The sequence below is a fragment of the Miniopterus natalensis genome, chromosome 8, assembly GCF_054644295.1.
Source record: "Miniopterus natalensis isolate mMinNat1 chromosome 8, mMinNat1.hap1, whole genome shotgun sequence".
In the NCBI taxonomy this organism is placed as follows: Eukaryota; Metazoa; Chordata; class Mammalia; order Chiroptera; family Miniopteridae; genus Miniopterus; species Miniopterus natalensis.
In genome coordinates this window covers 38,478,865-38,504,215 of record NC_142088.1, presented here as the reverse complement: position 1 = coordinate 38,504,215, position 25,351 = coordinate 38,478,865, and the positions used below count along the sequence as shown (strand labels likewise).

Here is a 25,351-nt window from a genome sequence, read left to right as displayed (position 1 = left end):
GAACGCGCTGCTTCAGATACTCGGCAACCTGTCCACCTGCCCTCCCCTTCTCTTCATTCCCTTTTCTTTCCTGGCCTCGCAGGGGAAACCTCATTAGCCGTTACGTTTTGCATAAAATATTCAAGACGCCTCCACCCCAAACCAAAAATCAGAAGAGCGCGCGGTGACGGGCCGAGAGAGAGGCGACGAGACCCCCCCCCCCCCCGTCCTCGTTCGACGGTGGCCACGGCCCCGCCGGCCTGGACCCCGCACGCAGTGAACAACCTCGCGAAACGCCCGCCGCCTCGCGCTCCCCGCCGCCCTGGGCCCGCGCCTCGCCCTCCCGGGCTGCCGCTCTCTCGGCCGCGGCCACGCAGCTCAGGCTGGGAGGAAAGCCGCCACCTACCCTCACCCTCGTTTAAAGAAAAGGAAGGGTGCGGGGGAAAGAGCGGCGGGAGCCTCGGGGTGGCTTTCCCTGCGCACGAAGCACTGGCGCACGCCATTCCCCGCTCTTTGTTGCGGTTCTCCGCCGCCTCTGGCCACGTGGCTCAGCCGAGGAACCCGGCCCGAGGGTTTACAGCCCGAGCCCCAGGCCCGAGGAGCGCTTGGAGGACGAGGGGATTGTCTTCGGGGAGACCAAGAGCTCGGGGCGGAGGAGGGGAGCGGGCCCTGGGCAGCGGAAAACAGAGAAGGGGAGGCGGCTGGGGAGCAAATACAAAAATAGAAATAATTTGGGGGGGACGCCCGCAGGGCTTTCGGGCCCGCTCTTTCCCCCCAATTCCGGCAGGTTCCCTTCGGCCTCCCGCGCCGGGGCGCCCCCTGCCGGCAGCTTTAGCAGCGGGCAGCGCGCAGAGGGCACGTGGGCGCCTGGAGGGCGCCGGGGGCGCTGAGGGGGCTCCCGGGCACACTCGGCACGGCGGGCACGGCCCCCTGGCGGCTGCGACGTAGTTATCTGGTGAGAGGCGCCTCGTCCCTCTGGTCCGGCGGGCTCACCGCAGTCTTGCTCAGCACCGCGGCTGAGTAGGGCAGGAAGCCGCTCTCCGAGCGCGGCGCCGCGGCGCTGCAGCCGAAGTCCGAGCCCCCAGCGGCCCCCGCGCCGCCGCCGCCGCCGCCGCCCCCGCCGCCGGCCCCCCGGGAGCCCAGGGCCGCGGCGGCGGCAGCGGCGGCCGCGGCGGCAGATTGACTGCTGTGGCAACTGAGGCACGAGCAGGGCGCGGAGCCGCCGCTGGGGGGCGCCCCAGCCGCCGCGGCCGAGGAGGCCGCAGCCGCCGCAGCCGCTGCCGCTGCGGCGGCGGAGGCCGCGCTGTTGAGCCCCGCGGCGGCCGCGGGCGTCTGGTAGAGGCCGGGGTGGCGGAAGCTGCAGAGCAGCTCGGGCCGCGAGTACGGGTGCGAGAGGGCGCGGAAGGTGTCCAGCGGGCGGATGGAAGTGGCGAAGGGCGAGGAGGCCGCGGCCGCCGCCCCGGAGGCCGCGGCGGCCGCGGCGGCAGCCGTGACGCCCACGTGCGGGTAGTAGTGCAGCGGCACGTGCGAGTGGAAGGGGTAGGGCAGGCTTCCGGTGGCGGCCGCGTGCGTCATCATGTAGGTGTAGAAGCTGGGGTCGGCCGGGTGCGGCCAGGACATGGCCAGGCGCTGCCGCTTATCCTTCATGCGCCGGTTCTGGAACCACACCTGCGGGGAGAGCCGCACCGCGGCCCGAGTCAGGCAGCGCCGCGCGCAGCCCGCGCCCGGGCCTCCCGCCCCTGGGCCTCGCACCGCCCTGGCCCGTCCCCCTCAGACCCGACCGGGCCCCAGCCCCCTGCCCTCCGGCCCGGAGGGGCCGGGGACAGCGTGGGCCGCTGGCGCACCCCCTCAGCAAAGGGTCTCCTGCCCCTCGTCCCTCCTGCCCCGCTGCGGCCCTCGGACCCCGGCTCCCGCTCCGCCGGCTGCGTTTCCCGGCCCCACGCAACCTGCCCCGTCCCTCCCGGCAGCCCGTCCCGCCTCTCCCCTAGACTGCGCGGGGCTCCGGCCGCGCCTGCGGAGGGCCCGGGCGGCTGCTGCTTTCAAGGGGCGCCGCGAGGCGTGGAGTCCTCGGGCTGCGAGAGCCTGCCGTGGGGCCGCGGGGCCGCGGCGCCGGCTCTGACACTGAAGGCACGGTTTTGTTGGAATCATCTGCCTCAAAGGAGTGGCGGGAATCACGTCCTCTTAAACCGGGAAGGGGCCTCTCCCCCTCCCAGCCTGGCCTCTGATGCAGACCTGGTCCCCTAAAAGGAGAGCCCGAGGAAGCCGAGGGAGAGTCCACACCCCCGCCCGTGGAGCTTCCCGCTTCCTTTCTCTGGAGCGCCGGGCCCTCCGTGAAGTGCTCAGCAAGGCGCCCAGCCTCCCAGCTCTCTCTCCCGGTCGTATAGTAAAATTAATCACCTAAAATATATAAATAAGGACAACTTCATTGCGTTGTCTCTCCAGGAGGTTGTCCTTTTCCCATTGCCCAGGAGAAAAATATTTAGGAAATACTTTTTTTAACCCAATCGGCTTTAAAAAATACAGTATCATTTTCTCCGTGCTGTAACGATTTATGTGGAAAATGAACCTCCAAGATCAAGAGCAAACGAAAAGTTCCACGTCTGGTTCGTACCAGAGGAACAAAGACCAGCCGGCTCAGCCGCCAAGGGGAGAGTGGAGCCAGGGGTGCACCTGGGCACGAGTGACCGTTTGGGGCTCGGCCCCGCCGTGCCGGGGCCTTCCCAGGTCAGCAGGCCGACCGACCCTGCGGATTCGGCGGCCGAGGAATAAATGTGCCAGTTCCTTTGGTGACTCCCTCGCGGGTTTTCAGGCCTCCACTAAATCTAGCCACCCAGAAAGGAGAAACAAAAATCAACCCCGACACCCCCAGGGAGGCTAAGACAGCGCGCGCCGGACTCGATACCTTGATGGTGGTTTCGGGCAGGTTGAGCGCAGCGGCCAGCTCGCAGCGGCGGGGCCGGGACACATAGTTCTCCCGGTAGAACTCCTTCTCCAGGCGCGCGATCTGTTCGCGGGTGAACGCCGTGCGGTAGCGCCGCACCTGATCCGCACCGGAGCCGGAGCTGCCCAGCGCCGCGCCCCCGCCGCCACCGCCTCCATGCAGGCTGCCGAGGCCGGAGCCCGACGAAGACGTCGTGGTGCCCGCGGCCGAGCCGCTCTCGCCGTACCCTGGCAAACAAACGGCCGGCAGCGCCTGAGTCACTGTGGGGCCGACATCCCCGAGCTGGGGCTGCGCGCGGGCCGGGGAAGCCGGGAGCGGAAGGCGAGGCGCCGCTTGAATTGATGGGATCTGTCATGCTTACAAATTGCTGCCGTTAATGGAATCAATAAAGTTTGGAGAGCACTTCATAACCAAATAATAAGAACTCAATTAGGGTGTTTTTAAAAAAAAAAAAAAAAAAAATTGGAAATTTTCAACTCTGGGAAAATTGGCCAAGGGGAAATGCCCGCATCTGGGCGCAGTTTGGGAAGCTCTGGGTTTGCCATGGTCTGGAGACCACCGGACAGCTTTCTGTACGGCCTCTAACCCTTCTTTGACAGTCTTTTGGGTTTGTTTAAAATTTTAAGATTCGAAAGCCAGCAGCCGCTCAAACCGGAACCATTAGGGGGTGGACCTTACTTTTCAACTCTTTTTCTCCCGCTGACCCAAGCGGGTCTCCCAGAGGCGCCCGGCGAGGCTCCCCCCGACTTACGCAGAATGCCCCCTCCAACTCGGCCTTGGGAGCTCAGAAGCAGAGGGGCCCAGAGCAGCTCCCCAGTGCACTCTTCCCCCAGCACGGCCCAGCGGCTGGCTGCGGGCCGGTCGACTCGCACCGGCTTTTAGAGCCGCGCGCAGAAACATTTTCTCGGACTCAGGAGCCAGGGCAGGCCCGTCAAGCGGGCCTGGAGTCCCAGGCCTCCGCCTCCGAGAGGCTGTAGGATCAGAGCCCCAGGGCATGGTCCCCCGCGGGCGTCCGGCCCTGGTTGAAGCCAGCTGGCTGCAGCTTACTGCGGGGGGTGGGAAAGGGGCGAAGTCACCTGGAAGGGCGCGCGGCGGCCCGGAGGAACCCGGAGGGTGGGAGCGGAGGGAGCGGCGCGGGGCGGCGCGGTTACCTTTGCCATTGTTTTCCTTAAGCGGCGCGGCGCCGAGGCCGCCGGGGGAGCGCAGCGCGGAGCAGCCCACCTCCACGTCGCTGCTCATGTCCGCCTCGGCGGCCGCCTCCGAATAATGGCCCGGCTTTTTGCGGCCCTCCGCGGCAGAGGCGATTTCGGAGGAGACGGTGCTTTCGCTGCCCGGGTGCTGCAGGTTGAACAAAGTGTCTATTTCGAATTTGCCCTTGGCAGGGAGATCTCCCAGAGCGCTGTGCAGGGGGGCGGACGGCAGGCGCGGGCTGAGACGAGCCGGGTGCTGCGAATTTTCCAGGGCCTCGAGGACAGCATTGCCAGTCGAGTCGGACAAATTGGAGAACCTCTTGCCGGCCGTGGGGCTGTGCAGCCCTCTCTCCATCAGAATCATCTCTTTTCTTATCCTTTCCATCATCTCAGCTTTCTAAAAAATGTCACAGTGGTCCGGCCGTCCCGTCCTAATGATGGGCTGCGCCTAGGGCTAATTCTCATTCAGCCCCAGCGAGCGCCTCTAAATATTATTATCTCTTTTGGAGGGAGGCGGAAAAATTGTGGAATGCCAGAGCGAGGGAATGACTGGTCAAAATGACCCATACATCCTTCCGAGCCCAAGATGTCATTCATCAAAAAGTAGCGCTCGCTCGTCATTAAGGTACGAATGACGCCGTTCGAATAATCATTTATTGTAACAGGTTTATAAGCAAATAAATACACGCTCCTGTCAGTGGGTAATGAAGGCGGCTTCGGAGCAGACAAATAGATCCAGGTAGGAGACTTGAAAAGACAAGAAGTGAGGAGGAAGGCTCCGGTCTTTTGCCGGCTCCGAGCCGGCTCTGCTCGCCCGGGGGTTTGGCCTCGGGGGTGAAATTGACAGTCTGATTAATAGAGCGCTCCGCGGCACATTTCCCCCTTCATTTAGGGGCATCATTACGCTCTCAGTTTGCTGGGTTGCCCCTTAGGTCCTAATCATGCAGCGCCTTCCTCATTTTTCCTCGGACACAGATACGTGTTAAATAATAGATAATGCTTTGATTTTTCCAGAGTAGATCTTCGGGAAGCTTTTTTTTTTTTTAAACATTTACAATTGGGAGGGGGTGAGGGGTGGACAAGGGGGAGAATGTAGGAAGAGTTGCGTAAGGAGAAGACCTTTCGCTCCCGTCTGGGTTACTTATCTTTTGAATTTCAGAACCAAATATGTATTTTAACAAATAGAACGCCAACTTCTCCCCCCCCCCCCCCCCCCCCCCCCCACTTCACCTCAGCCTGGCTGCTCCTTTCCGGAGAGAGAGAGACCGAGAGAGACCGAGAGAGAGAGAGAGAGAGAGAGAGAGAGAGAGAGAGAGAGAGAGAGAGAGAGAGAGAGAGAGAGAGAGAGAAATCCTGTAGACTTTTAAAGCAGTTTAGTGCTACGTGGCTGGGGAGGTGCGTTGAGCCCGCGCCTCCAAACGGAAATCATTAGGTCCTCTCTGATTTTTTAACACCGTTTGCAGAGTGAGTTCTGAACTTGAAGTCCCGGATTTTTTACTTTTATAATCTTGCTGATGGAAAGGCTTCTCGCCTACGGATTTTCCCTGGGGGAAATGAACTCTGCTGGACGATTTCATAGCAGAATTCGACAGCTAACTTTAAGCACAGTCGCGATTTACAGCGCCATATGGGCCGCCCCCAATCCACTCTTTACGTTGCCAGCTTTCCCCCTCCCTCCTCAAATCAAATTGTTTGTGGCTAAGTTGCCGGATTTCGAGGTCAAACAGGGGCAGGAAGAGAGCCTTTCCCCTACCTCCCGCTGTCCTCTCCTCCCCACTCAGCTCCCCTTTGCCCTCCCTCCACCGCCCCACCCCAGCCCCGTACCTGTGGCCCGGGCGTTCCCCGCGCGGCTTCCCGGCGCGGAGAGTCGCGGGCCAGCCTCGCTGCTGCTCCTCGCGGCCTGAGCTTGGCGGCTGAGCCTCTTGGCGATAACTTTGATGGTCATAATGACGCCGGTGGCAACCATTTTAACGAAGATCAATCTTTACTCAAGGCCCTTGCAGGTCTCCTCCCGCACTTGCGCCCCACCCTGCCCGGACCCCAAGTGCACTGTGCCGGTACCCCCGCCAGCAGCCCAAAGGGAGAGAGATCCAGGGCCACTCGCGGGGACAAGAGAGGATGGGGATGGGACACTGAGGTCGGCCTGCGAGCTTCCGAAGCAGCCGAGAGACCCTGGCAGTCTGGGCGCTGGGCGCGGGTCCTGCATCCCCGCCTCAGCACCAACCCATACCCCAACCCCGACCCCCCCTTTCCTCCCTGCCGCCACACCCAGCAGCACATCGGGGTGTGTGAGGGGCAAATCCGGGATCTATTTGTCCATCTCTCTGTTGGCGCTTTCCTTTTAACCTTGGACCCGTTGGGGGCGCGTCAGGAATGTAAGGGGAGGCGAGGTGTGAAGTATATTTATATACATTTATATACGTAGTCAATGCCAAAAGTTTCTCTCCCTTTCCCCTCGGCGCCAACTTATTTCAACAACGCTAGCTTTGCTTAGAAAATCAATTCCACCTCTTTAAGGTAGTAAATGGAGTTCTCCCCCAAGGTGAGAAGTGGAAAGCTGGATAGGCACGCTGTGGCTGGGGAGTGAGGGGGTGGGGGGCGCGGAGTGGGCTTCGGGGTATCCAGAGGACTTGACTGGGAGTCCACCTCCGCCCCCGCCCCAGAGGCCGCCCAACGCTGAGCACTGCAGTCTCTTTCCCAGCCGGCTTTCCGGCCCTTCAGGCGGAGAGAGCTCAGCCTCGCCGAAGCCCCCACCTCTCCTCCCCGCTGCACAGTCCCCGCGTCCAGCTCCACCACTCCCGCAGGCCGCGCTCAGCGAAGGCGGGTCGCCGCCCAGGAACCTGGAAGGGGTACCCCCGCCCCGTCCCACTTGCTTTGGGGACTGAATGGGACACCTCGGTCCAGGCTCGGATTTGTGGTTGGGGCCGGAGACCAGGCCCTGGCGGGGGTGGGTTCAGGCGGAGGCGCGACCTGGGCGGAAGTCGCGGATGCCTTTATTGCTGTCGTTTGGCGCCCCCATCTGTTTTCCTCGAGGTTTTGGCGGCTGTGAGCAGCTTTCAATCGCAGAAGCCGCCGCTGAGGGCTGGGGTGGGTACAGCGACCCTTCTTCCTTCACCCAGCCAGGAGGTCCCCCACTTCCTCCCTTCCTCTGGGACCCCTCGCCTCTGGTCTCAATGTCTGCTCCAAACCGTACCTCGGTCTGTTGAAAAGGGAAAACGTTTCTCAGGCACACCTTCATTCATTAAGGTTTTGAAAACTATATCGCACCTTTTAAATAATACTAATATTTTGTGTTCTAGCATGTTTATTATGAAAAGTACATGTCAGGGAAACTGCTCACAGCACAAGGCACCTATTCTTTTTCACTAAACTGCGTTTAGCAGACAATGTTTCATAGGGGGCAATGAAGATTCCATTACAATATTTAATGCCCCTTCATTTATTTAGATTCCACACCTACTACTAGTAGTAATATTGGTTAACATATATAGCGTTTACTCAGAAATTACAAGTGCTTTTTACATATATATCCCCTCCAAAGCTCACAACTGTACTATTATCCCTTTCTCAAAGATGAGAAATCTTCCACACAGAGAGGTTGGAGGTTTGCTTCTGATGTAAACTTATCTTTGATAAAAATCCACAAGTTATAAAGTATTTAAAAGCGTTGGGCAGCATTTTTGGTTGGGTTTCTCATTTTGTATATATCTCCTTTAAATTCAGGCCTTCCTCAAAAACATTGAGCCTATGTAGGGTAGTGAGAAGATTAACACAGTTCTGTTGGTATTTATTAATGAAATGCCCAAACCGTGCACATCTCCCAGAAAGTCCACGCTGAAACTGGGAAAGATCTTGTCAAATGTCTCTGCTTTTTTTAGACATTGCCTTTGGGCCATCAAGGCCTCTTACCTACTACCAAGGTACAGGACTCAATAAAATAAGGATCCACCCCCATGTCTCCGTGGTTTGACAGAAATTTTTAATATGCATTGAGGGTGAGGGTGAGGAAAGGACTTTCTCCAAATGGACTGAAAAGTAACTTTTGTTCAAAACGAGGAATTACATGAAAGAGGCCTAATTTGGGGCGAAGATAGGCCTTCAGACTAAATATTTGTTTCTTGAGGAGGGGCGGGTTCTCCACTTTTGGTAGACTGAAGATAATAAAAATTAGTCCGTGCTGCCCGAGAAGAGGGGAGGGGCAGCTCATCCACCAGGCCTGGTTCCCAGCTTCCGTGTGAAAGGGTCCCGGACCCTGGGGCCAAAATCCCGGGGGGCAGGCGCCGCCTTGGGTTGCAAGGCTCGAGGACTGGGTCGGCTGGATGGGATGACACAGCTGGATGACTAGAGCCTGGGCTGCGAACCATGGGCACATTTTCTTTAGGCTAAGTGAGGTCCCCACGGCTTGGAGGTTTCGGTTTATAAGGGAGGACGCTGGTTTGGGGTCCAGGCTAGACTCCTTACTGGCAACTTCTTGCTGCCATTCCTCTCAAGCCAGCCTCGAGCTCTCTGCCTCTCCCAAGTCTCTCTGGCTGCTTCTATTTCTCCTTCCCCTTCCCCCTTCCGTCCGGCACCCCACCAGGAAAGGCCGTGGGTGAAGGATGGAGGGGTACTTTCTCCGTGAGCTCTGGGGCTACCCAGGCACGCTGCCTGCCTGAAGCTTGTGCGCCCTGAGACGCGACAGGAAAACTTGCAGGGACATCTAGCGCCAGGCCTGGGGAACTGCGCGCCGCACATCTGGGAAGCTAAGCCTGACCGCTCGCCCCTTCTCCACGCTCCCTGCGCCCCCCACTCCACCCCACCCCGCGCTCCTTGGAGGCCAGCCTTTTCCCTAACCTTCCTCCGGAGGCTCTGCAGGTGACCACACCGAGATTCCCCGCAGAGACAGCGGAGTGGGGGGAGGGGAGAGAGAGAAAGAGAGAGAGAGGTTAACAATAATATTGCTAGTCAAGTGTATTCCGAAGACAATCTCACACCTTTGAGATGTGGGCAAAAATTTTGCCGAAGGAACAGGTAACCCGGGTCCCCGGTTCTGGGCCCAGCCTCCGGCGCCCCCTCCTAGGTGAGATTAGGGCTTCTCTGAGAGGGAAAACTGTGTCTAGTTCCCGCCAGGAATAGAGGAGTTCTCTCCATCCCCAACAAGGGCTCACTGCCTTGAGGGGGGCAAACTTGGTTTCGCCAAATAACGCTTTGGGTTCGTAGAGGGTTTTCTTTGTTGCAATCAATTTACATTTAATAAAGTCGAATTCTCTTGTTAAATCCAAATGGAATACGTCTAGACCTTAAAAGTACTCAACTCAGGATTCCACTGTCTGGCTTCTGCCCTTCTTCATCTTGGCTTGTTGTTTGTTTGTTTGTTTGTTTAATCCTTTGGATATTTCCAGCCTGAGTGAAACTGGGTATTGTCTGCAGAGGGCTGATTAGTCCCAGAGTTGTTAGGGCACAGACTTGGGTAAGAACACTGTCCAGCCATATGCACTGGATTTAAGACTTTACTTTGGAATTAAGACTCTATTTCTACACTGAATTTTTGGCTTCTTGCAAGTTAATTAGGAGGGTGTCCTGGATAACACTTTCAAAGGAGTTCCCAGGACCCCACTCTGATACGACTTGGTAATTGTTGTCCTGGCCCTAATGATCACTGATTATGTGGTTAATTGAGCTCACTGCTGCCTTGGCAAGCAGAGGAACTTACCTTCTTCAATAAATCTAAATCGCAGCCTGCACCTACCTGCTCTCCACCCCATGACAGGGACATGATTTGAAAGATCATCTACAAGGAGGAAAAGGGAATGTGACTTTCAGAAGATGACTGATTCCCAAAAAGGGTGCTTGTGGAGGGAAAGGAGGAAGGGTAGTAAGTAATGAGAGAAAAGGGCAGAGCTGATCTGATTACCTCTCTCCCTGGCAGAGTGGGACTTTAGACAATGAAGGGCTATACAGAGTTCCTCACCAAAATTAGGAAAGGTGGCAAAACTGGTTTCACTGAATAACACATCAGTATTTGGAGACATTTATGGCCACAAAAGATTTTCATTTAGCATAGACTATTTCTGTGGTTAAAGCCCCAAACTAATACACGCACACACACACGGTCTGTGCTCCTGGCCAGTTTAAGAAAATTATTTCTATTAAGTTTAAACCTGAAATCAGCTCAAACATAGAGTATACAAGCTAAATGAAATGTTTCTGCAAATTCAGCCTCAAAATTCCTTGCCTAACTACCACCCCCGCTTGTAAACTCTGAGTCTTATTGGTTCATAAAAAGAGCAGCCCTGACTTTGCCTGCTACTCAACCACAGCCCTATAATCCAATAGCAGCGGCTGACCTGGGGTGCTGTGTTTAGGGGCCCTCATAGGGTCCAGTCACAGCCTCTTTCCTAAGGGGCATTCTCTCTCCTAGGATGTAGGACTACCCTGGAAGCAGGTTCAGTAGCAGGATAGCAAGAGGCAATGCTCTTTATTGTTCAAAGTCTCCCTGGTCTCTGAACACTCTTGAGGTTAGGCAGAGAAATCCCAAGTCCTACCAGAGTCCCATAGGGCAATTGGAGGCAGGACTGCCATTGAGCAGCATCTTTCAACCAGGGCATTAATTCACTTTTCTCCTAGTCCTGCAGAAATTAATTTGCTGCATAGATAATTAAGCCAAAAGTGAAGTGCTGTCTGAAAACAGTGAAACTTGACAAGCTCTTCTCTCCTATTTTAATTTCACTTTCTTCATTTTTTAGCATATAATCAGTTTTTAAAAGGTACTTATTAGGTAGAAAATCACACAGATGTCCCAGGATACAAAATCACAGGGATATTTAGTTTTAAGAGACTGAAAGTTCATTAGTTCCAATTATGTCTTAGAAATATTTCAACGAATTTGTTTTTTGAGGTCACAGAAAAAAAATTTCAAAGTGTCTTTGTTTTCCCTCTCTGAGAAAAAAAGAAAGGGAGACAAAGGAAAAGTAAGAGCATTTCAGAGTAGCATCCCATGATGGGATTTGTACCAAAAGTGTTAGGTAGAGAGAACCAACCCAGCCACACTCTTCTAAAAAGTCAGTAACTCTGTCACCTAACCCTGACTGGTGTTTCTTTAATGCCGATGCAGCTTCTGTTGCTAACTTTTACCTCCTCTCAAGTAGCCAGAATTGTTTTCATCAGCAAATTCCTATTCCCTGTGATTTTCTGCAAAGGCTTAGGAACTCCTCCTGTCTCAATTTGATCATGAACATGTCTAGGACTTCAAAAAGGTCAAATTCTCCCGCTTTTCCTTTCCAGTGCCCCTCTCATAACTTTCCCCTTTATTTGAGCCTTTTATGGTTACTGGGTTTTGCGTGTCAACACTCCCAACACCAGCAGCCCACCCTGCAATGCCAGGCCAGGCCCAGGAGGGCTCTTTTACTCTGCCCCAGTAAAAGGCCCAGGCTCCTTTATTCTGCCCCATCCAGATTCTGTCTTGGACCCAGGAACAGCGGGTCTAGGTGACAAGCTGGCCTCACCAATCACAGGCTCAGGGGAGTGATTTTCTTGGAGACGGGCTGGCCTGGGGTGTTGATACTACCAACACAAATGGGCTCCTACACGCACCCCAGAACCCCCAGTGGAACCTTAGATTCACCACAAGGCTCACACCAGCTCCCTATTAATGACTGAGATGGAGGATAGTGGACTGGGGCTCAGTGGCTGAGGAATGGCACAAAGGGATGAACAGGGTGTCAGGGCTGTGATCCCTGACACCCGGGCTGGGGCTGTCCTCAGCCCACTCTAACTCCTCCAACCCCTCGAGTCAGAACCAGTTGCTCTGGGCTGCTTCTATCACCAGCCCCAACTTTGCTTGCTGGGGTGGGGGGAGACCGCCCTCTTATTAATTTGTCTCTCTCTCTGGTCTCTGCAGTTGGCAGCTTGGAAAAGAAAGCGAAACAAAGGTTCCTGGGAAAGTAAAGTTTTCAATTAATTGGTGTGAGTGACGGGCGGGGGTGGGTGGTGGCTGCAGAATGCAAGAGACCAGTCGGCTGCAGGCGAGGCGCTTAACTCTTGCGCCGGGCGGCGAAATGGCTTTCGCCAGAGCCCTCAAGTGAGTTTTTCTACGCGCCCGGGGAGGTTGCGCCAGGCCTGGGGAGCCCAGCTCGGGAGACGACTCCCGGCTGGCCCGAGGGCAGAGGCGGCGAGAGTGGACCAGGCATCGGGCTTTCCTCGCCGGGGCAGACCATCAGGTTCCCGCGCCGAGTCCTGTCGTCTGCTTGACTTATCTGTAAGTCTCTGAGCCTGGCCCCAAGGGCGCTCTGGGAGAATTTTCCAGGAGGGCAACGTGTGTATAAGCAGGGGTTGCTCCAATAGGTCTTAATTCGGAGGATCCCCTGAGATAACACGCGTGAAATGCCCTTGCCCCCGCAGCAAGGTACTGCAGATGAGCTCCCTCGGGTTTAGGGTCTAGGTCAGCTAATGCGAACGGTTAGGCAACGGGGTGAAAATTCGGTCTGTTTTCACATCATTCTGACCATCCCTGTCGTTCGCCTTCATTTAGTTGTGCAGCTCAGGGAGCCACAGAGAGGTGGCAAAAACAGCCTTGGCGGAGACCAGGCGCAGGCCTCAGCGCCCGCTTCAGTCGCAAACAGGGCCTGGGATGGTTGGTCGCGCAATCAGCTCGTGGGGGTGGCTGCGGCGCAAACGCCAAGGGTCCCGGGTAGGGCGGGAAGAAGAGGTGGGCTGCTCGAGGGGCTGGGGGGGGTGGGGGCCGGGGTGGGTGGGTCCAGAGGGGCGCGGGCCAGGAGCCAGGCTCTCCCGCGCCCCCACCCCCACGTGGCCCCGCGCAGCCAATGGCGCGGCCCCGAGCAGGAGCCCTCGGGGAGGGAGGCGGCCCCCCGACCGGCCCAGGCCCCCTCCCAACCTGAACTTCGTTTTTATAAACGTCCCGCGATGAGCTAACCTGTTGGAGGGCGGGCAGGCCGGCGGGAGGCGGGAGGCTTGCAGCGGGAGAGAGGGCGAGAGGAAGAGGGCGGGAGCGCGAGAACGAGAGAGAAAGGAGAGGAGGGCGGAGGCGCGCTGCGCCATGGTGTCCTGCGCGGGGCCGGGGCCGGGGCCGGGGCCGGGCCGGGCCGGGCCATGAGCCGCGCCGGGAGCTGGGACATGGACGGGCTGCGGGCGGACGGCGGGGCCGCCGGCGCGGCCCCGGCCTCCTCCACCTCCTCGTCCGTGGCGGCGGCGCCCGGCCAGTGTCGCGGCTTCCTCTCGGCGCCCGTGTTCGCCGGGACGCACTCGGGGCGCGCGGCGGCGGCGGCCGCGGCGGCCGCGGCGGCGGCGGCGGCGGCCTCGGGTTTCGCGTACCCCGGGAGCTCCGAGCGCGCGGGCTCCGCCTCGTCGTCGTCATCCTCGGCTGTGGTCTCAGCGCGCCCGGAGGCTCCCTCTGCCAAAGAGTGCCCTGCGCCCGGGGCGGCCGCTGCAGCGCCCCCGGGCGCCCCGGCTCTGGGCTACGGCTACCACTTCGGCAACGGCTACTACAGCTGCCGCATGTCGCACGGGATGGGCTTACAGCAGAACGCTCTCAAGTCGTCGCCGCACTCCTCCCTGGGCGGATTCCCGGTGGAGAAGTACATGGACGTGTCGGGCCTGGCGAGCAGCAGCGTACCGGCCAACGAGGTGCCGGCGCGAGCCAAGGAGGTGTCCTTCTACCAGGGCTACACGAGCCCCTACCAGCACGTGCCTGGCTACATCGACATGGTGTCCACCTTCGGCTCCGGGGAGCCCCGGCACGAGGCGTACATCTCTATGGAGGGCTACCAGTCCTGGACGCTGGCCAACGGGTGGAACAGCCAGGTGTACTGCGCCAAGGACCAGCCGCAGGGCTCCCACTTTTGGAAATCTTCCTTTCCAGGTAGGGACGTTGGGTGGGGAAAGGCGGGAGACAGGAGGGAGGGAACGAAAGGGAAAAAGGACTTGGAGTGAGTGCCCCTGCCTGGGAGTGGGCGCCTGTCCTCCTCGTTCAACCGGGGTCAACCCAGTGGAACGGTTCCTCCAGTTAGTGTGAAATCTGGAAAACTCCCCCTTCGAGTTAAACTGCCTCTCTCACAACCCTTTCCTTTTTGCATACGGGTACAGGCCTGTTTTTCTCCTAAAGCTGAAGGTCTTTGCATGATGCCCTGCTCAGTCGGGCCTTAGTTACTCCCCCCCCAAAGAGGTGTCACAGAGTTGGGCCCTACTCTTCAAGGACATGAATGGCCCAGAGTAACCACTAAAGCTCACAAGTTTCAAACACAGGAACACAAGAAATCAAAATAAAACAGCCTGCATTTTTTAAAAAGTCTGTGTATGGTTTGTCTGTGCACAACTGGTATTTGCAAAAACTGTCCTTACGAGCTTCCCCAATGGCCACACCATAAAAAAAAATCGCAGGCTTGTTAAGATGCCGGTTTGAGAAACCATGATGATCCATCAACAAGGCCTTCACTTTGAAGTGTAAATAATCTTTCTTTACTAACATGTAAATAATATCTGTGTAAATAATAATAAAATGTAAACAGCCTGGCTTTCCTTAGTCCCTGTGGCCCCTCCAAACATACACACACACAGCTGGGTGCTCCAGATATTCTGGTCTAATCCCCCCCCTTTTTTTTTAATACCAGGGGATGTGGCTCTAAATCAGCCAGACATGTGTGTCTACCGACGTGGGAGGAAGAAGAGGGTGCCCTACACCAAACTGCAGCTCAAAGAACTGGAGAACGAATATGCCATTAACAAGTTCATTAACAAGGACAAGCGGCGGCGGATCTCGGCTGCCACGAACCTATCCGAAAGACAAGTGACCATTTGGTTTCAGAACCGGAGAGTGAAAGACAAGAAAATCGTCTCCAAGCTCAAAGATACTGTTTCCTGATGTGGGCCAGATTGGCCACAGAGCGTTTAAATGCTTTCCGTTGTCTCCAAAGACCTTTGGAAAGACTTGAATATGTATTTAATTCCCCCCATCCCCTGCCAGTAATGGCACATTTTGTGAATTGTTTTTCTCTCTTCCCCTTATCTGGCTCTAAAACTTTTTGCTACCCAACCTGACTTTGTAGTTCTGTTTCTTACTTGTTTATTATTGATTTTGTTCTTTTCTAGGTTTATTTTTTTATGACGTTTTTAATGTTCTGTTTCTCCCTCCAGGCCAGTATAAAGGACTTGAAGTATTTTTTAATACCCCCACACACAATGAATTTCAGAAGTGCCATTCTGACGTTAGGGTTGTTGTTGTTTTTTTAATCACTTTATATGCCTGTTTCCAGCACTGATTATCTTCATAATCCATTAGGGCAAAAAGTTTGCAGTCATTCATATCCTGTGATTGGGTAATTGAATCATTACCTCTCAGCAGTTGCCCTGAGGCGAGTGAAAACAGCTCTGGGCGGCAGCGCTCAAGGGTCACTGGGAACGTCTAAAAACAGGAGGCTGGAGGTACTGTGATGGCTTTAAAAGCAGCTACCTTATTAAATAGGGTTTGTATTGATATTGGAATGAAGACAATCTTTCCAAGTTCGGGTCTTTCACTTGCTGTTGTAGTTGTATGTGTTTAATACACCTTGTAGACTTGTGGTTTTATAATCTTTAATTTGAAAATAATGTGTCCTCATGGATTCCTTCATTACCCCAGCTCTGGATGCAAATATTTAAATGGCTGTAATTGTCAGAGGTATCCGTGGATGGTATAAATGCACCCCCTCTCCTTGGCCTCCAGTCTAGGGGACTAGAATTGAGGCCATCTCCTCCATCCCCGGAAAAGGGCTGAATCAATGTGGCCATGGGTGGGAACTTTTATTCAGAACCCAATGAAGAACTTGACTGTCTGAACAAACATATTGGGCCTCTCTCAGAGCTATAAAACATCTAACAAATGCAAAAATTGTGAAGCTCTAAGGTCCAAGAAGAAGAAAAAAAAATGTTTCTGAAAGTGATAACTACTTTTAAAGTGCTACATATTTATATGACAGAGATTATTTTTGTAGATGAAATGCCTGTGAGCTGGGATACATGAGCAGTGCTTCAGGCATTTAAAAATCACTTTTTACTCCTAGGGAGATGCAAATAAACAGAGCTCTCTTATTTCCTCTGAGTCTTTATACATTTGTTTTCTTTTCCGAGCTTGTGTTGCCTCTAGAAACTGTTCTTATTTATTATAAAAATCTTGTTATCCAAAACACTATGATGTTCCCTATGGATGAAGAAACCACCACCATTTCTGGTCTCCGACACCTCCAGGTTCTCCATGTCTGCCGCCCCTCCCCACTTTCCCCATGGCTTTAACATAAATAGTGATGTCTTTAAATGAGGATCTACCTTGTGTCTAAAATGATATTTTTTTACCAGACCACCTCAAAAACATCTCCAATAAAATTTTACTTCTCTTTCAATATTATCAATTTATTCAAACCGTTTTTATTTCTCAAGTCAATATGTACGTGCCCGGTTACAGAAAAGCGTGCTCACGTGGAGGTTTTCTTGTTAGAAAGGCTGTTATAAATATCTACTCTAGGAAGATCTTGAAATTAGACACATCCATATTTGGCAACTGAAAAAGAAACATTTCAGCTCCCGCCTGGTCGCCTTCTCCCGGCAACCTGCACACAGCGGTTGAAGGCTGAAACCATAATTATGAGCCCTAACCCTCTGCGTGCACCTTTCAGGCGCTAAGAGCCTTCTTTTTGCCTCCCACGGAAATGGCCGTCTAGGAGCCGGCGCCTCTTCGTTGTTAGCACCCAGGCACCACCAAGTTCAGTGGCTGCTAGCTTTTTGGAAGGCGAGCTCAGCGCAGACGCTGAGAACCGCACCCAGCACGCAGCCTCTCCTGCGGGAGGCTCCTCGGGTCTGCGGGGAGCGCGGAGATCCCAGGTTCGAAGCTACTTTCGTTTTCTCTGTCCCGGCTCGATTTCTCTCACGTCTTCCAACTGATTGCGGGTCTGTCAACTTCTTTTTAATAATGAGTGACACAGACACACACACACACAGAGAGAAACTGAGGGAGGAGAGGGAGCAGCAGAAGGGACCACGATTCACTCTCTGGAGAAGAAAGAGCCCCTGGAAACGGGGCCACGCCACCCCCGGCCTTCCACTGTGGGAGGAATGACTAACATCTCGTTTTCCGCACAAGACGCGTTTTCCTCCGAAACGGGCCTGTTTCCCTTCTTCTCCGCCGTCGCCCCCACCCCACCCCTTCCTCCCCGCAGCTCCGGGCGCCGGGCCGCGCTCCACCGCCCGGGGCGTCCCTCGGGCTCCCCGCGAGGAGACGGGGACCGCCCCGAGGTTCCCTTTCATCCGTAGGGTGCCCGTCCGCTCCCCTCCGCCCAAGAGAAATGGGAAGTTTGCTGAAGATTAAAACTGCGCTCAAACGCTCTCCCGGCGGGATCTGAATTGACGGCTAAATCAATAACAGATGAAGAGCTGGTTATTTATATGAATTCCTTTTATAACCCCAAGCGAGGCGGGAGGGGAGGAACCGGCCGGTGGGCTCGGAGCAGGAAAGGAGGCCCGCGGGAAGCCGCGAGGCGCTGGGCCCTTCGGGGAGAGGCCTCTCCTTCGGGCGGAGGCTGAGGCCCCAGGGAGAGCGCCTCCGGGCCCCGGCGGGTTTCCAGCGCCGCCGGCCGGGGAGCCAGGCCCGCGCTGCTGCGCGCGACTCAAGGGCGAAGGAGGCGAAGGGGCCGGGACCCACCGCCAGACAAAGGGGCGGCCGCGCCGCTTCCCCGCGCCTGGCAGCCCACTGAGTCCCTCCGGCCCCGCCGTCCGGGCCGGCCCTGCCGCCGCCTCGGGCTTTCCGCGACTCGCGGCGGCGCCCGGCAGCGGGCTGTGACCGCCGGGGCTGGAGACCCCGGCCGCCCGCGCCGCCCTTCACTGTTGATCTTGACCGTGCGCCGCCTCTCCAGGCGTGGAGCTCGCTCGCCATCTCCTGGGCAGTCGGCGGCATTGGCGGAGCTCGCCGTTTAACTCCGCGGCCCAATTTCCTCGCCCCTGCTCCGGCGCACCAGCCGAGCCTCCCGCCTCCTCCCGCCCCACCCGCCGACCACCTTTCCGGTACCCAGCCGGCCCCCAGCTCCACGCGTACAGCTTTGTCTGCTGGGCCTCGGAAACCACACACTCGGGAGGCGAGGTGGGGCGGCGGCGCACCGCTCTGAGCCAAGGAGAAACGGGGAGTCTAGCTGTTCTAGTCTTTTCTGTTTCTCACTCAGTTTCTCTGTCTTTAGTCCCGAGGGGCGAACCGCAGCTGTGCGGCTGCCTAAGGGTCCGGAGCAGACTTGGAAATACCGGAATCTCTATATGCTGAGGCGGGAGGAGAGGAGACAGTAGGGACCCCTGGACCTGGAGCTTTCGGGCCTGGGGAGGCTGTAGCTCCTCAAAAACCGGGCGAGTTTCCAGAAATGAGAACCTGGGTCCCCTGAGTCCCTAGGAACTGAGGTTGCAGCTTGTGTCTCCCCCCTCCCCCTCCCCCTCCCCGCCATGAAAGGATGGGGAGTGGAGTGTCTCCATGCCTGAGCTCCTAAGGAAACCGACGGAGTCCCGAGGAGCCCGCGACTCGCCCACCCCCACCCCCTACCCCCGCCCTAGAGAGGGAGGAAGACGCCGATTGCGTTCCCCAGAGCCGCCCAATTGGTCGCCATAACTCACACAATAAAGTCGCAGCGCGGTGGTCAGCCTTGCCCTCCGGCGGCGCCTGTGTGGTCTCGGCGCCGGAGCTGGCGGTCTAACCAATTCCAGCTTGGCGCGGGGACCTCGAGGCGGGCTGCGGGCTGGGGCGGGCCGCAGTCACCGGGTCGCTGGGGGTCTTGGGACGCGAGGCAGGAGAGGAGGACCCCTAGCCCTCCGGCCAGACTAGACTCGGGCCTGCCGCGGGGGCTGCCCCATCGCTCCGGGCGACGGAGCGCTGCCCCGCCCATCTCCGTGTTCGCCGGACCCCGGAACCCGCCAGCCTCCCGCGCCCCGGAGGCGCTGAGCGGAGGAATGCTGCGGGCCCTCTTCCTCCGCGGGCCCTGCTGCTCCTGGCCGGTGGTTCTGGCTCTTCCCTCCTTCCACACCAGGTCGGGGGGGCTCGGCCTGCTCCGCCCTCCACAGAGTGGATGAACACCTTGGACTTCTGATTTGCAGGAGGTAGTCGCCAAGGTGAATCCTGGCGATAAAAGGAATGTAGCCTCTGGCCAATCGAGCTGCCAGGTCTGAGCATCCCCAGGAGCAGAGGGCTTGGCCATGAAGAAGCACCCAGGATTGGTGTGAAGCTTCCCTCTTGGGCGCCAAACTTGGGAGAGTTTGTGATGCACTTCTCAACCACCAAATCTCGGGGACTGTGCCTGCAGCCTGGGCCCAGGGCTCAGGCAGTGCTGTGGCCTCGCTGCCAGATCACCGGTGAACAGTCTTCTCCAGACAGTCGGAACGGGAAGGAACGGGTTAGGAGGAGCACTGCTCAGGCCTAGGGATAGAGCCGGTGGCCTCACCAGACCACGGGATCTTTGGACAAGCCGAGAGCCACCGGGCACTGGAAAAGGCCTCGGCCGCAACTTAAAGCTGGTAAAAAGCAAGCCTGGCCCAGGTAAGCGGAGGAAAACGGGAGTGCAAAGCCAATCACGACCAAGAAGGGTCCCAAGGGACACTCGGGCAAAAGCACCCTGTGCCCGATGCCCCCAGCTCCTGACGCTGGGCCCGGAAACCAGCAGAGGCTTTACCTTCCCTCAGTGTGCCTTGGCTCTGCCCGGCAGCCGTGTCCTTCACCATCAAATATTGCGGGTGTTATCATAATACCCTGAAGGGGGGGAAACCGGGTCGGGGGATGTAGGCGGTGCTGAAATGACCGGCTTTGAAGAACCTGCAGGCAAAGTTTCGTCCAATCGTCTGAGCCTGTCCTCTTATCCCCGGTTGTAACTAAATACTGCTGCGAGCGCAGCCGAAGCCCTTTGTTGGAGATGTGTGAGCGCAGTCTTTACAGAGCGGGCTATGTGGGCTCGCTTCTGAATCTGCAGTCGCCCGACTCCTTCTACTTCTCCAACCTGCGGCCGAATGGAGGCCAGCTGGCCGCGCTTCCCCCCATCTCATACCCTCGCGGCGCGCTGCCCTGGGCCACCACGCCCGCCTCCTGCGCCCCTGCGCAGCCTGCCGGTGCCACCGCCTTCGGCAGCTTCTCGCAGCCCTACCTGGCTGGCTCTGGGCCTCTTGGCTTGCAGCCCCTGGGCGGCAAGGACCGGCCCGAAGAGCAGGCCAAGTTTTACACGTCCGACGCGGCCTCTGGGCCTGAGGAACGTGGCCACGCGCGGCCCCCTTTTGCCCCCGAGTCTAGCCTGGCCCCCGTGGCCGCTGGTCTCAAATCGACCAAATACGACTACGCAGGTGTGGGTCGTGCCACGCCAGGCTCCGCGGCCCTGCTTGAGGGGACCCCCTGCGCCGCCGGCTTCAAGGACGACTCCAAGGGCCCGCTCAACTTGAACATGACAGTGCAGGCAGCGGGCGTCGCATCTTGCCTGCGGCCTTCGCTGCCCGACGGTAAACGGTGGCCACGCTCCCTGGGCCGGTATGGGCCGGAATGGGAGGTGGGATGCAGGGGAGAGTGTGTAGGGGGAGGGAGCCTCGGGGGCGGGCAGGCGTCAGGGAGCGGGCTGGGCTGACCTGGGCCGGGGCTGTGTTGCAGGCCTGCCGTGGGGGGCGGCCCCCGGGAGGGCTCGCAAGAAGCGGAAACCCTACACCAAGCAGCAGATTGCAGAGCTGGAGAACGAATTCCTCCTCAATGAATTCATCAACCGGCAGAAGCGCAAGGAATTGTCCAACAGGCTGAATCTCAGCGACCAGCAGGTCAAAATCTGGTTCCAGAACCGTCGTATGAAGAAGAAGCGCGTAGTGCTGCGTGAACAGGCGCTGGCGCTATACTAGCCCCGGGCCTCCCCGCGGCCCGGGCCTTCCTTTTGGAGCCCAAGTCTGGCGTGGAGGAAGAGCTGGGACTGGGGCTTTTCATTTTGCTCCGTCTCAGCTGGTCCTAGGTACCCTCCCGCTCCGTCTGCAGCCCCAAAAGCCAGCAGGAGATTTGGAGACCTGGCCAGTAGTGCCTCCACTCTTTCCCCTTTCCCGGGAGGGGCTGTGCAAGTAGCAGTACAACCTTGGCCTTGAGGCTTTCCCAGTGGGGGCCTAGGGTCACCCGTCTTAGCTTTTAGCTGAGGCATTTACATCTGGGCTCACTCCAGCTCCCTTTTACTTGGATTTTGGCTTTCACAGTTAGTCTCGCTTTCCCCTCCTTTCCAATTATTTCTGCATTTAGCAGGCACCTAGCTAGAACTCCGAGTGGAATTGAATTTAGGAAGGCCACTAGGGTGGAGTAGAAAGGGCTGTGGGCACAACTGTGTCTCTTTGCAACCAAAGCCCCTTGTGGAAAAGCCAGAATCTTGATTCTGGAGAAAGGAAAGGGTGCCACCACCACTCTCTCCTGTCTGCACTGGCTGGTTCGGGAGGACAACAGCCACCCTAGATCTTCAGACTGTGGGAAGAAAGGGGAAGGAGTGTGGTCCCACAAACTTGGAAACACCTTGGAGTTCAGGCTGAACTGGCTCCTCCAGCTGGGCAGAATGGACTGGATACTTCCTTCCCATGAGTGGGACAAGGGAGGCTGGGGCTCCATGACAAACTGCACTTCCTAGCCAAGACTGGTAAAATTTCCCTATTTCTCTCACCCCCTCACCTGTGCCTAGGCCAGAGCCCTGTGATCGGTAACTGGACCCCTAGAGCTGAGCTCTCAGGAGGAGCTGCTAGTCTGCACTAGAAGGGGGGGGGGGAGGAAGTCCCGGGACAGGAGAAGGGAGTGAACAAGGTGGGGGAGTGTCCTACATTCCCATTGTAAATATGGCTTTCCTGACAAGGTGGGTAAAGGTGTCGACAGGTCTTTTCTTCCTTGAATTACAGGAATGGGCCACTGCAGGGAGAAGGGAAAGCTCCTCCATCAGTCAGGGGCAGGAAAAGAAGGAGTTCCCTCAGGTCCTCAGCCCCTCATAGCTGCTCTAGACCAAATACAGAGGAGCAGAAGTTCCTCTCTTCTTCACCTGCCAACTCCACCAGGGGCCCAACCACTGTGCCCTTTCTGAGGCCATCTCTGGCCTGCCCCCATGGAGTCTGAAAGGCCCTGGGCCCCACCAGGCTTGCTTTGTGGAGGCTGGGGTTCCAGAATGCCAAATGGAGTTGTTCTACGTGTGCTGGGGTATCCTGCCTTAACCTCACTGAACCTGAGGGCCCCCTAAACTCCTTTTACCATCTCTGCTTCTTTTCCCTCTCCTTCTGAGAAGTAGCGCCCCCAACTCATAGCAAGATGCACAACAGCCTAAGAGTTTAAGGTTCCTTCCCAAAGTCCAATAATTAATTTTCAGTGGAGGACTAGGCCCTAGATCTAGAGTGGGCATCTCACAAGGAGCCCCTAAACCTCAGCCGAACTGACCTTAGTTGATGTTTAGACTAATTGCATTTTCTCTGCTATCTAATAGTTGTGATGCATGTTTTGTTTTGTTTTGATTTTGTCAAAAACAATAGCCTGTATATATCAGACACATAGAAATGTTTTGAGTGGAAATAAATATCCAGGTCCCAGCCAAGCTGTCAAGGGACTGATGTTGATTTTTCAGAACGTTTCGGATTCCCTACTGATGTTTTTCAGGCCACGAAATTCTTTTTCTTTCCTAGTTGCAGTTTCACCGTAGGTATTGTTCATTAAATGAGAAAATGTCTTCCAAGTCAGCCAGGAAATGGTTTATAAAATCCTATGAACAAATTGTGTGAAATATTCAAAGAGGGGGACTCATGGACAGATTTGAGTGTCTCACCCACTAAGCAAACCCTCAGCTTATTGCAGGCAGGGGCTTCTGCATTTTGCCTAAATTCTCAAACTTGAAAGCTTGCTATTGGGGGGGGGGGGGTTGCCAAGATATGAGGTTCATCCGATCTCAATACAGACATCTATCCCTGCCATGTTTTGGTCAGGCTTCTCTGGAAAAGGCTATGTATGCCCTGTGCAAAACCTCCATACTGGCACCTCTGCTTGCAGCCCAGCAAACTCTCTTGGGAAAAGTGGCCTCTGCACCCCTAAGCCCTCAGCCTGTAGCTCAGGCAAGGAAAGCAAAGGCCTGCTGTATTCACTGTCCTCTTGCAGACCCCAGCTCCAGCTAGCTCGGGGATGGAAAGTAGAGAACTGCTAGCTTTTAGCAAGTGGGACAATCAACAAAACCACTAAATCTCTCGTACTGAATATTCAGTGGTTCTAATTCCCCTTCCCACAAGCGAACTTGATGTGTACTTTAAAAATATTTTTAAAACAGCTCCTTTAAAAAATACAACGGAGGAAAAAGGCGTCGAGAGGCTGTGGAGGCCCTATCTTTAGAAATGTTTCCCCAGGAGGCGTTGGTACCCAGAGCTGGGTCTAAAAACATCCAAACAAAGGCGGAGGCCATACTCAGACCTCAGGTTCAGAGGGCTGGGTAAAGGACCAGGAAACTGGACTTAAACCCAGAACCTGAGGCAGCACCAGGAGCCGGTTCTTTCCAATATATACCATTAAAGGCTCTTTAGTCTGGGTGTGGGGTGGGAGGAGATATCCATGGAGACCACTCCCCAAAGAGACTGAAATTATTCTAAGTGTAGAATCTTGTCTGTCGCGCGTGGCTTCCGCAATGTTTTTCAAATCTGTCGTTTTCACTGATCCGCACAAATACAAAGGCTGTGGTGTGGCGGTGTCCTCTCTCCCTTCCTAGCCGTAGCTGAAATCCCGGCAGGGATTTGAAACCACGGCGAAATCCATAAGAAACAAACGCCGGAGAGAAAGGATGCTGAAATCTGAGTTCTCAACATCCCCTGAACGAAGACAAATGCGTTCTCCGAAATGCTACAGTCTAAGCAGGCCTCTTTACCAAGAAAAAGGATTTTTAACGAGGAGAAAAAAAAAACACCAACCAGCTTCGTCTGGCCTTCAACCCGCTGGAACCGAGAGGGCCTGCTGGGGACGCTTTTAAGGCCTGGGGGCTCTCCCCAGGGGAGGCGGGCTGGGGAGGCTTCCGGCAGGCCGGGGCCGGTCGGGAGAAACCCAGAACCGCGGTAAATATTCCTGCGTGTGCCTCGGGCGGGGGTGCCCCTTCACCCCGCCTCTCCCAGCTGCATCCACCCACCTTAGCGGCTGCGAGGGTGGGGGGCCCGGCGCAGTCCGACCGTCCTCGGACAAAGGTGATCCCCCCCATTTATTTTCTTCCCTGCTCACTTGACTGAGGAAGCCCATTCCGAAGGCTCTGCAGGAAGGGACTGGCTCTGGGTGTTTTCCCCGCGTTTCTCCTCTTCTTTCGTTTCCTAAAAGAGCATAAATAATTAAAGTTTGGCAGGGAGGAAAAGCTTTCTTGCAGAACTGTAGTGGCAATAAATGAAATGACTCAGAATCCCTTCCCAGTCAGCTTTTACGAGAGCTGCCAGACAGTGTCTGTTCACGTTCTCCAGATACCAGGGGCGCCCTGACAAAGTTAAGGTCAAGTTAGTGTCTTATCTTGGGTGGCTCAAAATTACCGCATCGCACCCGGGCGCTGCTCGCAACGCTGCCACTCGCGGAGCTGCCGGCTGTGCGGGGAGGGTGCGGCGCGCTCCCCGCGCCTCGAGGGGGGCGGCGCAGCAGGGACCAAGCCGCAGCGCGGGGTCCTCACGGTAGGTTCTCGAGCGGGACGAGCGGGTCGGGAGGGTGAGGTCGTCTTTGGGTTTGGGGGTAAAGATCGAGGAGGGAGCTGGGGCCAAAGGGCTGAGCGGCCCCGGCCCAGAACGAAAGCCCTGGCTTGGGTGTGGGGGCGGGGGTCTGTGCAGACGCGAAGTGGGGGGCCCGCCGGCCGGTTTCCCCGACACACCCGCGCGCCGCTGCGGATGGCGCACCCTCCCCCGCCAGAGCGCGGCTCCGGCCCGAGCCGCCAGCGCCATGTCGTTGAACTTGAATGGCTCGCCCTCCGCATTTGCCTCTCAGGCGGTCGGCAGGCTTTATTTGGGGGGTAGAGGGATGCCTGCGCCCCACCCCTGCAGAGAGAAGGGGCGAGAATTGTGTGTACCCCCAGACACATGCAGGCCGGGCTGGGGGCCCGCCGCCGTCGCCCTGGGTCCTGAGCCGCCGCAGGGCTGGTGCGCAGTGTCCCGGGAGCCATTTTAGGAGAAAGATCCAGGGGCGTCGACTGCGAGCCCGCGAGGGGGAGGCTTGGGCCCGGGGTGCAGATGGGGAGGCAGATAACTGTGCTGGCGGTCTGGGCTGAGGCGACGGGGCGAG

At 56.7% G+C, this 25,351-nt stretch overlaps 3 protein-coding genes across 3 annotated transcripts; 2 read left to right on the top strand and 1 right to left on the bottom strand.

Annotated features, from left to right (window-relative positions):
- Positions 1 to 299: 299 nt before the first annotated feature.
- EVX2 (even-skipped homeobox 2) lies at positions 300 to 6,981 on the bottom strand. The gene is made up of 4 exons (XM_087819752.1): positions 5,935 to 6,981; positions 4,072 to 5,141; positions 2,882 to 3,147; positions 300 to 1,647 (listed from the first exon to the last, which is right to left on the bottom strand). The coding sequence occupies exons 2-4, from the start codon at positions 4,496 to 4,498 to the stop codon at positions 928 to 930; spliced, it is 1,413 nt and encodes a 470-aa protein (XP_087675878.1). The 5' UTR covers positions 4,499 to 5,141; positions 5,935 to 6,981; the 3' UTR covers positions 300 to 927.
- A 6,205-nt stretch (positions 6,982 to 13,186) lies between these two features.
- HOXD13 (homeobox D13) lies at positions 13,187 to 16,180 on the top strand. The gene is made up of 2 exons (XM_016225063.2): positions 13,187 to 13,966; positions 14,715 to 16,180. The coding sequence occupies exons 1-2, from the start codon at positions 13,198 to 13,200 to the stop codon at positions 14,963 to 14,965; spliced, it is 1,020 nt and encodes a 339-aa protein (XP_016080549.2). The 5' UTR covers positions 13,187 to 13,197; the 3' UTR covers positions 14,966 to 16,180.
- A 2,527-nt stretch (positions 16,181 to 18,707) lies between these two features.
- Positions 18,708 to 22,809, top strand: HOXD12 (homeobox D12). The gene is made up of 2 exons (XM_016207940.2): positions 18,708 to 20,583; positions 20,729 to 22,809. The coding sequence occupies exons 1-2, from the start codon at positions 20,010 to 20,012 to the stop codon at positions 20,965 to 20,967; spliced, it is 813 nt and encodes a 270-aa protein (XP_016063426.1). The 5' UTR covers positions 18,708 to 20,009; the 3' UTR covers positions 20,968 to 22,809.
- The last annotated feature ends 2,542 nt before the right edge of the window (positions 22,810 to 25,351 follow it).

What these genes read in the sequence shown, in the direction of transcription:
- EVX2 (XM_087819752.1), bottom strand. Translation starts at nt 4,498, where the DNA reads ATGATGGAAAGGATAAGAAAAGAGATGATTCTGATGGAGAGAGGGCTG. An exon ending in TAAGGAAAACAATGGCAAAG is followed by an intron (nt 3,148 to 4,071) that starts GTAACCGCGCCG and finishes TTTGTTTGCCAG; the next exon opens with GGTACGGCGAGAGCGGCTCG. An exon ending in TGCCCGAAACCACCATCAAG is followed by an intron (nt 1,648 to 2,881) that starts GTATCGAGTCCG and finishes CTCTCCCCGCAG; the next exon opens with GTGTGGTTCCAGAACCGGCG.
- HOXD13 (XM_016225063.2), top strand. Translation starts at nt 13,198, where the DNA reads ATGAGCCGCGCCGGGAGCTGGGACATGGACGGGCTGCGGGCGGACGGC. An exon ending in TTGGAAATCTTCCTTTCCAG is followed by an intron (nt 13,967 to 14,714) that starts GTAGGGACGTTG and finishes TTTTAATACCAG; the next exon opens with GGGATGTGGCTCTAAATCAG.
- HOXD12 (XM_016207940.2), top strand. Translation starts at nt 20,010, where the DNA reads ATGTGTGAGCGCAGTCTTTACAGAGCGGGCTATGTGGGCTCGCTTCTG. An exon ending in GCGGCCTTCGCTGCCCGACG is followed by an intron (nt 20,584 to 20,728) that starts GTAAACGGTGGC and finishes GCTGTGTTGCAG; the next exon opens with GCCTGCCGTGGGGGGCGGCC.